Here is a 12,677-nt window from a genome sequence, read left to right as displayed (position 1 = left end):
AGGAAAAGCACATGGATTCATGGATTGACAGATGTAGATACAGATACAGTAGATGAATGGGAGAAATTGGAGGCTAACAGAACCATACGATGTGAAATTAAAAGTTGGAAAGGGCAGACAGGACAACTTCAAAACATGCAAAGAGAGATTTAGTGTAAGAGGTTACGTTTAAGGACCGGGTGGATGATCACAGAGAGTGGGATAAGTTAAAAGAGAAAAACATGGAGACGCAACAGAAAATTCAGTTCTGTACCGGAAACAAATTCCTTGTGTGTGTGTGTGTATGTGTGTGTAACATTCTTGGCCAAATAAAGGTGATTATTAAAATGACACTGGGACAGAATGAGCTTGGATTCACAGGATAACAGAGATGTAGCCTTGTTATTCATCCTGTAGCTCGCAAGCAGGAACTGGGGCAACACGCACACACAAACACAAACACTTAGATAGTGATCATAGCCAAGATCTGAGAAAACACAGATATGCTTCTTTTTGAAGACTTCTGAGGGCTTTTGAGCAAAAACACAGGGGGTGGGGGTGGGGTATCAGGCACAGAGAGAAGACTGATAGAGCCTCCATCTCTCCACAGTGTTGCACCCTGATGCTTGCATGTTAACCTGCACTGGCTTTGGCATGAACTATAAGCCTCCTACACTTTTACTGAGGAGCATAGTTGACAACTGGGTCATAGCCATGTGAGTCTGTGTGTGAGAGAGACGGTATCCCACCACCTGGGCCCGTCTAACCCCTAACATCAAACAGAAGTGGGTCAGCTGAGTAAATAAGCAGCAGGCATGAGGGCAGCATGTTATAACCCAGCAGATTAATGGCAGAGTGTGGGTGAGAGGGTGAAAGGGCCATCACTGGGGCTGGTGGCCTCCACTCTGTCCCTCTTTGATCCATGCTCACTATGACACACACAGAAGGATAGTAAAGAGCTCTTCAAATGGAAAGAAGAAAGCCCTTAGAAGAGCCACACAATGCTCCACTCACTCCAACCTGCCAGGGTTTTACAGAAGGGTAGAAGCCAAGGATTATGTGATTTATTAACTGATGAAAAGGGTTTTTAATGAATGTTTCACTGAGGGAGAAATATCAGAGACGTTTTTGAAAGGGACCCTTTGTGGCAAAAGAAAGAAGCCTCAATGTGTTTGTGGAGAGGGCTAAAGGAGGCTATAGTGGAGCTGCTTCGATAGGTGGGATGAATATCCGGGGATAGGAACAAAAATGAGCCATATCAAAAGCTGGTGATGAGCATTATGGAAAGCATATGAGCAGTCTAAAGAGGCAGTCACAACCTTCACAAAAACACTAACACAACACACACATGATCATAGAGCTGAGATTTGTGGGGGACACTAAAACACTGGAATGTAGGGTATGTAATCCTGTGAGCAGAAAAATACTTTTTAAAACAAGTCTACTCAAAGGGTGAAAGCCAAGGGGTGCTTATCAAGGCTTTTTATAACAGCAGGAGAGAGAAGATGCTTTTGAAATAAATGTTTGCAATAAACACAATGTCAGACCTGGGATATCTGCTCCATTTTCACAGCTGTGTGGCTTCCAATGCCAAACATGTTAAATATGCTTCTTCTTTTTTCTTTTTTTTTTACTTTTGCTGTGGCTCCTAGTTGAGGATTTAATAGTAAGTGGATACATACAGTAAATAGTGGACAAAGTGTTGCTCTTTCTCACACTTTTCAGTTGAGTCACCTATGTTCATTACTGTCTGTGCAATAAAACTAGCAGGAGTAATTTAATGAAACACCTGCTAAACAAGCATAAACTTGCTAGAGAAGCCGCATTTTGAGCATTGCCTACACAGTCTATGAGCTTGTTAGGCTAACAGCTAATAGTTAGCTTAACTGTGATGCTCTGTCCAGTGCAGCAGCTGCATCGTGTCTCTCTCCCTCCCCCAACTACATCCGTTCAGACACACTCCAACACATTCACCATTTATTTGTTCCTCCACTGTTTAATACTGAAGCAGCAGCATTAATGTTATTTCTTAAAAAAAAAAAACATAACTGTGGCCATAAAGTTTTGTCTGTGCTCAGTCTCAAAAGTGCCCCTAAAAACAAGTGTAAGCATAGAGCTCTGTGCGCTCTAGCTTTTAGAACATTACAGTATTGGGGGAAGGTGTTATATTAAGGATGACTTCAGTGCATCATCGAGCAATGCTTTCTGCCCTGGCCAAAAAATCCTGAGGTCAAAAATGATAACTGTTTAACTGTATAAACCACAATTCAGCACTACACAGTTGTTAGTCTTTTCATGCTTTCAGCAACTATTTTCTAAAGTATAATGTGTAAAGTGTTTAGAAACAAATCACAGATTTTGCTTTACCCAAACTTTAAAGGTGCTGACGAGTTGAAATATGCTGCTAATGGGTGACTGTGCTCACCCATTCTGTGCAGGTTGCTGTTGTCCTTAGCTTTTCCTCAATCTCCTTCCCAATCTTCTGTACTGTCACTTGGGTCTGCTTGATGGCTCTCAGCGTTGTGTGAAGCCTGCAGGAGGAGGGGAACACAGTCATCATCCAGATCACTGGATCACAAGAACATTAGGTTGAAACTGTTTCCAAATGGCCACTAGTTTGACTGGCTGAATAAAAATTGAGCGTCCGTGTTATGACTACGCCAGCAATTCATTTCATTCATTCATTTCAGCTTAGATTTTTACGGTGACTATTTGGAGGGCATCATAAAAATTATGACAGTCCCCATGTGGTAGTCATTGCACAGTGTGTCTGTTATCGCTCCCCGTTTCTTTTTTGGATTCACCACAATAGATCTTCATTGTTGCGGCCTGACTGCACAGTCACCATAATTGGAAAAGTTTATGATGAGTTCTGACATTAAACTAATCACTTAAACAATATTGAACATTCCCAGTGTTTAAAGTCCACAGCTCACCAGTACTTTTAATAGGTTTTGACAGATAGATCAAGTTCTTATGCCAAACCACAAATATCACAGCAAAAGGTTTCATCATTATTCTCTAATAATTTATGCCCATATGAGATCAAAAGTTGTCCAAAGGACCTGAACCCATCAGTCCCCTCACATCTTTGACTAATTAATTGAAACCACAACAATGGACTCCTGTTTCCGAAAGCCATGTCACTGAAACAGGGAAAAGCTACGACAAGAAAGTGCTTATGGGGCTAATAACTTACACAAATATCTTCTTCAAGCCCAGAGCCCTTCTTAAAATGTATAACACAACAGTGGAGGGTTTTCTTGCTCTGGTGATGTATGTCAACCAAATGGCTGGGTTTAATGACAGACTGTATCCCATTTAACCCTATTTGGGTCATAAGGGTGATGTAAACAGAACTTTCCTTAGGCTTGCTTCTTTGGTCTTCAAAAACTTAATTCTAGCATGGCTTTAGAATAGGAGGCTCCTAACAGGTTTACAGCTTGATGGGGTCATTTTAGAAAACCTGCAGGTTTTTGTTAATAAAACTCGCAGTCACCTCTTCATTTTAATGCTTCTTTCTGGCAACAAACACAGGAAAAACAATGTTTCTCTGATGATGTAAATAGATCTTTGGCGAGGAACCCTACAGGAAAATCATTTCATGTTTTCTGCTCAGATTTTTAATCTATCAAGGAAAGTAAGTAACAGCGGTTTGAGATAGTTCTTTGGAACATCAAGGCAAATCTGTTTTGACAGCTTCATCTGTTTAGGTGATTACAATGAGAGAATCTGATATGGCCTTTTCCCCCAAGGTGAGAATAGTTATCTCCTCTCTCCATTTCACGCATGTCTGCCCCCTTATCATCCCCTGAGTCTTGGCCTAACACCTGCCCATCAGGCTTTACCACAATCTATGCACAGGTGGGGGGGGAGGGGGCGGCAATGTACACATTCAGTGGGGCAACAGCTTAATTGCTGGAAGGCTGTCCAGAGAATGCCTTCTCACAAGCAGTAATGACTTTCTTTTCCCAAGGTATGAGAGGTACCAAACAACTCTGCCATGGGAGGATTCACAGGAAGTTATGACTGAGGCTGTGCACTCAACCCTTGATTGCGATAAACATCAGAAAATAACATTGCTCCTTCCCTTTCCACCAGATCTTGCAAGGGTGTCAAATGAAACTTGTGCTTTGCAAACTTCCAGATATTTTGATAAACAGAATTGCTTGTAGAAAATCTTGAAGAGGTATAGTATTGTCAGAAAATGGTCACAGTTTTTACAATCAAGTAAATTACAATGAAAACCAAAGTTCTGACTCTCCAGTCTTTCCAAAAATCATCTCAGAACTGCTGGACCAGCCGACAGTAGACTTTGCTCTCCTCTGATCTCTTCATTTACCTTTACTGATTATCCAGCATTCATACTTTTGTAATTGGTGATGATAGGATCTGAGGAAGACACACCATTTTAATTCTGAGACATTATGAGCAGGAAACATCAAGTGGACCACATATAAATGCTTTATGTAGCACTGTTTCTTGAACAGGGAGGTTTGAATGATGAGATGCCAATTCACATGACTAGGCACCAGCTGAAGTCACATGAAACCTGTCCATCTTTCTTACTTGGAGACAACCTCCTAATTGCTTCCATCCATCCATCCAGGGCTTTTTGTTCTGGAGAAATACTTTTAGTCAACTGCAATAATGGTTGTGTATGACAGACACAAGGAGGGAAAGAAGGACAGGCAATAGTCAGACTTCAGCAGAGAAATCCGTGATCAAATCAGGAAGTGAACGGGCTGGTTCAAACTAAGCAGACATATACTGTTAGGTGGCCTTTTCCAAAGCAGGCCAGTCTTCCAGCTGTTCACATGTAACTGTGCCCAGTGCACTTATCAAAACAAACATGGGTCACAGGAAACAAGCCCAAGGATTAATTACCTTACTGAATTCATTTCCAGCGACCATTTTTCAAGCAGCACAAAGTGAACAGGGCAGCCAGTTTAGCAATTCCAAACAAGCTCCAAAATAGTTTGTGACAACTAATCGAGGATAATGTCACAGTATCACACCTCTGACAGGGACAAAAGAAATAGAACTACAGGAGAAAAATTACAACAACACTTCTAAATTCTGTCTGTATCTCATTGCCAAAGAACGTCAACACTATTCACCTCACTTTACCATCGTCTCCGTGGACACGGAATGTTAAGATAAGATTGCTGGAGAGATGTTTTTTGGCGAGCCTGCATATGCACTCCTCCAGGCTGATGTTTGTGTGTGTGTGGACCTGGTGAGTTGCTATAAGCTGTGATGACTACAACAGAGATCCAGAGATCTTGAGATAAGACATCTTTGGTCTCAGAGGGGTCAAAAAAGGGGTCATGCACCATTGATAATTTTAGAAGTTTGGATCCCCCACCATAAGCTCATCTTGCACTAAAACCACAACCTTCTAAAAATAGTTAATTAAGCTGCCCCATGTACAAAGACTTCTATTAGTCAAAGGGTATTGTGTGTTGTTTGAGGTAATAAAACATAAAGGAAAAAACGTAAGACTGTAGTTTTAATTTGAAGTAGAATTTTAGAGGTGGGAGGAACAAACAGGAAGATGAATGTCGAAGCTCTCAGCATTGAGACAATGTAATTTTAATTTCATTTTTCAGAGCACAGACAGTAAGGCAAATACTGAGATGGTGGTGTAGGCCCAGTGCCTAAACTGAAGAAAAAAAAATTTAACAACCTAAGACAACCTCCTAGATAATATATGTGGGAGTTGCTTTGATTCTGCAAGTCCACTATAGAGGTGTGAAACAAGAAGAACATCCATGCCCATGCTGATTTATAGGTTAGGCATTCCGTTTGATTCTGTAGCCTGGTTCCTGCAGGTTGAGACCCCAGGGTGAGCCATCAACTCCAATCCAGCTGCCTGTTTGACGCAGAACCACAACAGCATCCTGTGGCTGAGAGCTTTGCCTGCAGCTCCAAACCAGCAGGTGAACAGACCTCGGGGGCTGCCTCGAGGACGACATTATCCCCTCAACAGCCTCTGGGACATCAGAGACCCCTCTCAGACCTTCCCCGTTACAGTGCACTACTCTGATGACACATACTGAACACGTGTGCTCACAATAGAAGTATACACATGCAAATCACAGTTGAGGGGTTGAACTGTCCAGGCTGTGCCTGAAGAATGATGTGTAACACATGGGCGACTGTTACAACCAGTACTGGGGACTAACTAGTTACTGTAATTAGATATAAAAAAAATGTAACTAATCAGTTAGTTATTGAGAAAAAATATGTAATTATATTACAATCAAATTCTTTGTGATACAAAGGGGTTAACATCTAGGTATGTTCTTTTCAGTGAAAGACTTAAATGTATCCATATATAACATTCATTCTGCTGCTTCGCGTCTTTTCGTCATGCAGGAACGTGTTCTTTTGGCATATTTCCAGACAACACAGGTCAGCACAGCTGCTGGGACAAATAACACCATCACGGGTAGGATGGCTAACAAGGAAGTGTCTCTGCGTCTAGATAGGCTCCATTCATTTGGCAGCTTCCGCAAAATTTTCAAGGTTTCTTTTGATTGGTTCTCTTGTTTGACAGTGTGTGCTGATTAAATCAACGCACACTGCTCTAAGCAGTCTGGTTATCAACACAATACGAATGCTGACAACACAAATGCAGGTGGCCACGCTGCCACACAGGAAGGCTTTCAGGCCTGGAAATTCAACAGTATTTTTCTTCTGAAATCAGAAAAGGGTTTGTATTATGTAACTGAAATTATGTTGAAGAGCTTTAATAAAGGTTTGACAGTAATAAGTGTTGAGTACTGTTGTGACGTTTATGCTGCCTGATTTAAATATATGTTAGGACTTTTCAGCTTTACTGCCCAGTTGAAAACATTTTTTTGAAAAAGTTATTAAAAGTACTAAGTTACATTACTTTTATAAAGTAATTAAAATTGTTTGACTTATTAAAATTTTTAACAGGGTAACTAACCTGTAACCTGTTGCATTTCGAAAGCAGCCTTCCCAACACTGATTACAATATACTTGAAACTAACATTCTAACATTCAGCATCTACAATAATGCTCGTCATTATGAAGACCAATGTCTGAAAGTAAATGCATAACTCTTTAGGATAAGAGAGCCACATTAAGCCATAAATGACCTCTAACCATTATAAACTGGAGAGCAGCCCACTCTGCCTCTCTTTTTATTAATATTCAACTACTGTAGTTCATCATGGAACTCAGTCATATGACAACAGGAAGTCAGTTGTACCCCCCAGTCCAATCAGGTCTTACTTCCTCTCTTACTGTTTTTCTCTAATACAACCAAAGAGAGGAAGGTTGAAGATTGTTTGACCCTCTCTGAATATCTCTACAGAAAAAAACAAGGGGGGGTTAGCTTTGTTGAACAGCTGGATCATCTGGGTCAGTGTCTTCTTTGGCTTTTTTCTACCCAGTCAGAGGCCCATCTATATGTACGATGTGGCTCAACCTCTATCTCAGCTTCTCAGGAAGAGACAGCAGTCTGCTGATTGATGGTCTGTATGCACTCTCTTCATCTCTCCATCTGAGACGTGTTGTGTTTGCTAGACCACATCACCATGTTACTCACACAAGCGAGGGGTGTTGTCAACTGGAGCCAGGCAGAAAAGTAGACTGTGAAACTGCTGACAAATTACCGTCATTAATCAAGATCAGTACATTCTTAGCAGAGCAGCTCTCATCCTTCTCCATTAAAGAGCTGTGCAGAGAAAGACTGCACTGGGGCGAGGCAGGAAGGTAAAGAGCTGGAGGAGAATACCTGACACTGTGGGTGTCCACTGTTGACATGCATGACTGTTCTTGGATGGGAAAAAAAAAAAGCATTTACACATACTGTACTTCTATAGGACAAGCCACAACATAGATAACACTACTTTTCACCCCGCTATATGATGATGCAGTGTGCATGATACAGTGCCAGTACCATGTAACATACTGTATATTAACACTGTACAATCTATCAAAATATGGAGTCAAGGTGAGCCAATAACAAAGAAACAGTTCTATGAGCAACAACCTACCTGAATACTTGAGAAAGTTAATGCACTTCAACTCTGTAGATCAGACACTACTAAGTGATATCCTGTATACATAGTATGATTATATACCATGTGAGGGTGGAAGGATAATCCCTGTTGGAGTGAACAGAATCTGATGAATCATTCTACAGTACATAATCATAACCCATGCACATATAAGTGCACCAAGTCAAGATAAACCTCCGCCAGGGGTGAGGAGCTGCAGGCACAGCAGCACAAGGAAAGAGGGGGATCAGTGTAAGCACGTTAAATGCCGCAAAGTCCCACTGGATGTTGGATAGATTAAGAGGATGTGGAATAAGATTCCAATGATAGAAGAAGCAAGAGCAGAGGTCATGAACATTATTAATGAACCTGTGCTTTTTCCTGCCAGCTGCTGGGAGACAATTGTCTCCTCTCAGTAAACATAAAACCAGACCACTTCTAGATGAGGGAGCACTGTTTAAGTTCAGTCAGCAGTGGCATACCTCTGTTCTTCTCATACTGCAAAGACATGTTACATATTTATATACCCCTGTTTATTTCTTATGGAAGGAAAATGTTGGGTGAAGCCTTCATGATGTTCCTAATGCCAGCATCCTTATCTTATTTTGAAAGTGTCTAACTTGAAAACTCAAGATATACATTTAATTTGGACAAAACAGAGCATAATTATGTCATCAGGTTTTAGTTAACAGTGAGTTTCCCTCTGGGGAAGGCCTGGTGAAAGTAGTGTTTACATTCTGCCACATTTAAATATAAATACAGAACAACAAGTATGTTTGTCAACAGATGCCAGCACTGTTCTGTGTATTGTCAAGTTCTTAATTACTGTACCAGGATTCCCTTACCAACAAGGAACTTACCCAGAAACCTCTCTCTCCTCCTTCTGGTGTAAATGTGCAATACCCCCGTTACAGCCAACATCATCAAGTACTTTAGTTCAAATGAAAATAACAGTCTCAAGTGAGACACTGGCCTGTCCATTAGGTCTTTTATTTAGGATGGACTCCTTAAAATGGTCCATAGTCTCTATTTGTTCCACTGTGTCCAAAAAATATAGTGTAGACTCCAGGTTTACACCTTTAAATGAAAGTAGTTTCCCTAGTGATGGGTCTGAAAGTTGGCTTTCCTCTGGCACCATCTACTGGACAACAAATGCTCAAGACAAAAAGGCCACACTCATAATAGAAGGACTTCTCATCACATGTCCAATTATGCAAACAGTGAATAAAATAGCAGTTTGAAGAAAGACGACATGCTGTTTGAAATAAACCAAACATTCCATAAAATACTGTAACTGCATGGGAGAAAAGACTCAAGAGGGAATGCAGCTAGGTTATGTACAGATGCCATAAATTTGATAAAAGTGAAGGTCAAAGAAATGCTTAAATGATGTATTACTTTTGCATGGCATGAATCTTACCTGAGCAAAGAGAAAACACTGTAGGAGTTCCTGACTGAACTCTGGTCGACCTGAAGCAGTGTGTTTTTTTTCCGCTCCGACTGATCCTGCAACAGCCACATGTCAGTGTTTCAGTGCAGAAGCCAACCAGCATCCAGATAAAGCTAACGAGATTAGGAGTGGGTATTCCATTATGATGCTCAAGCTTTGGAAAATGAACAAAGTCTGTACCTTATGATCAAAGTCAGCTGCATAGTAGCCATCATTCAATCCAAATATGATCTCATTTGGATTCCTAGATCGAATCTGTGGACAGAGCAAGGCAGCATAGGCTTAGTGTTGGGACTGAGTCAAGAACACAGGACAGTGGGCATCTGGATGTGCATTGGACAGTGGGCATCTGTGCACAAGCTGTGAGAAATAGTCTCACTGTCAAAGAATGGCAATAGCAATGGCACGGCCATCCTCCACCTTGTTTTATGAAGTTGTACCTTTGGCTCAGTTCTCAGTGTGCAAAACTCAATGTACGGAAAAAGAAATATGTAGGGGAAAAAAAAGGAAAAAACTTCACTTTCTCCCCTTTTGACAGCAGTCAAAATCTTGTATTGAGAGACTGTTATAGTTGTGGGTGTTGTGTACATTAATGATACACTCTAGGTTGCGCAGTATACCCACATTACTATATTTTAATTTATTAAACTTTAAGCTTTTGAAATAAGGTTTGGTGTCTTGACTAAAAACAAATTTTGGGGTTCATACATAAACAGCAAACTGCTGCAATGAAGCAAAGTACAGTCAGCTGTTTACAGTATAAAGACAACCTCTAGGCTACAGTGAATTGATGATTTCATAAGTCAAATGAAGCCATTTATACAGTATGTTAAACACTGCTGCTACACTATTTGTATAATCTTCAGGAAATGAACAACAGACTGTGTTTTTCATGAGAATTAATTACTGGTTGACCGTTTTACCCAATTAAAACCATTTTATTTTAAAACTTTTTTATTCAGTGAAACACATATACAATGTTGTGATGCTCTAATAAATGTATTATATGATGTATAATCTAATCCGTATGTATTTTGTGTTTAGTATTTTGCTAATTGAAATTCTGTTGAAAAAACTCAGCCAAAGGGCTTGCAATATCCTGTAAAACACATTAGAGTTTAGATTTGGATTCTATTTTAGAACTGTAGAGGTAAAACACACATTTTGATTAGATACTATAAATGACTTGTGTAAAGTGCAAACCTTTATGCTCTCACCACTCACAGTATCTCTGTATGTAGCCTATATACATCTCCTAACACATGGCGTTTGCTGACCTGCTGTCCTGTGTATCGGAGGCCGTCCAAATTGACCTTCCATTCTATGAGGAGCTGATAGTGTTCTTCCTGTCCTCCCCAGATTCTCACCACAAAGCAAGACACTGAGGTGTCCAGGAGGTCTGGCAGCATGCCAAAGTCCAGGCTCCGCCAAGTTGGATTCTGATGAATGCACATACAAGGAATACAATAGTCAACATAGTAAGAGACCATGAATGTGTGTCACAATAACTGATTAACACAAACGCCATTTGTATATCTTTGAATCATAATCAAGCATTCACAACAGTTCACTGATGATTTTGGAATTCAAGCCTTGCAAAGACTATGCATTTCAGCAACAGCTCATTTGTATGGCAGACAATTAAAAGGCAATACAAGCATGACAGTGTGTCTATTGTGGGTATAGTAGAGAGGTTAGACCCAAATCTGAAAGCACAAGTGTATAGTACAAGTACTCAGTGTCATGTTGTGGTCCCTACTTAGTGCAGAGTGACTGAACCATTCTGTTCTGAATTACCCTTTAAGTCTGATCCCTGCTACAGTTTGTTCTACGTCATTGAACTTCCAGACCGACAGCACTAAGAAATGTAATCAGTTCCATCATTCAGTTATGTACTGTATGGTTACCCCTGATTAGGGAGAACACCTAGTCACTTTCAAGGACAAGTTGGAGAAAAATATCAAAAGCAGAAGTACAGTCCACAGGGGTGGAGGGGTGTGTGGTTGGAAAACAAAACTAGTGAGAGTCAGTAGCGGAAGCAGAGGGTTACAGTACACCATGACAGGAAGGCGAGAGTACCCTAGAAACCACTGTCAGAAAGAACGTTGAGTTAAGCAGGACAGAGTTGGGCTGAAGGATGACACAGAACCTGATTCCTGCAGTGTAAGCATTCTCTCTGCCGAGAGTACTCAACAGTATTCCTGGAAATTAGCTTAGGTCAGCTCATGACTCGGCAGCAGGCCTGACTGTAATGGCTTGCTATCCTTTCACTGCTTCTATAGTTTTGTGTAGAGCTGCACTAAGAATGCAAATAGATGTAGAACAGCCAAAAATCACATTGTAGTGTACAGCTGCATCATTTATACCGCTAACTGATGCTCTCAGACCAAGAGGGAGCATTATGTAAGGGAACAGCACAGATATCTATTTCATTGATCTACAACTGACATTCGACAAAGCATGTTTCACAGCACGTCACTTTTACTGTAATGTTTGAAAAAGAGTTAAGTGAACCAACATGTCCAAAGGTGGCTAACTGTGTGAGCAAGCAGTAGCTGGCAGGTAGGCAGCGGGTTTAAATAGCAGCAATGGTATCAGTAAGATACAATACAGGAAGCTTGTCTTCCATCATTATGGCACCAGACATAATGATGTGCTCCTGAGTGTAGTCCCAGAAGGTTGTCATGCAGAGTTTGAAGGTTTATGCAAGTATACTCACCAGTGAGTCTCGTATAACTTCACTCTTGTAAAAATCTATAAAAGGCATCAAAGAATACTGATTAAAAGAATACAAATAAAACAAACAACTCAAGACACTGCACAACCTACTGGGTTAAATCTACCCTAAAATATAAAATACAACTGACAGCTGGAAGGCACACATTTACAAAAGCAGACTAATAGATTATCTCTAGAAAAATACTTCCACAGAACTGGTTTTATGTCTATTGCTTGGATTTATCAAGTGTTGTCTTATAAAAATCGCAACATATCAACAGTTTGTGTTTAGATATTCAAACTTTAGGGCCCAAAATCATTGGAAAATTAGATAACTTTTACTTCAGGTAGGATTTCCCTGTTAGTGACAAAGGCACTTTGGCTTGAGATGCTGACTGAATTACCAAGCTATTACAAACCTCACTGTTTATTGTTATTATTATTACAATCAGGATTTTCATATTGGCTATGAGTTCAGCTTAATATCAAACTGT

General features: G+C 40.4%; 1 protein-coding gene across 2 annotated transcripts in view; it reads right to left on the bottom strand.

Moving 5' to 3' along the window:
- uvrag (UV radiation resistance associated gene) overlaps nucleotides 1-12,677 on the bottom strand; it is a 96,462-nt gene that overhangs the window by 73,519 nt on the left and 10,266 nt on the right. For both annotated transcript variants that reach the window (XM_020622072.1, XM_020622073.1), the window contains exons 3-7: nucleotides 12,185-12,219; nucleotides 10,743-10,904; nucleotides 9,646-9,720; nucleotides 9,436-9,521; nucleotides 2,405-2,510 (exon numbers count right to left, since the gene is read on the bottom strand). In XM_020622072.1, the coding sequence (XP_020477728.1) occupies nucleotides 2,405-2,510; nucleotides 9,436-9,521; nucleotides 9,646-9,720; nucleotides 10,743-10,904; nucleotides 12,185-12,219 (464 nt within the window). The remainder of the gene's footprint in view (nucleotides 1-2,404; nucleotides 2,511-9,435; nucleotides 9,522-9,645; nucleotides 9,721-10,742; nucleotides 10,905-12,184; nucleotides 12,220-12,677) is intronic.

The sequence above is a fragment of the Monopterus albus genome, unplaced genomic scaffold (genome assembly GCF_001952655.1).
Source record: "Monopterus albus unplaced genomic scaffold, M_albus_1.0 scaffold272.1, whole genome shotgun sequence".
Lineage (NCBI taxonomy): Eukaryota > Metazoa > Chordata > Actinopteri > Synbranchiformes > Synbranchidae > Monopterus > Monopterus albus.
Note: the sequence above shows the minus strand (reverse complement) of the source record. Positions and strands in the feature narration are given on the sequence as shown.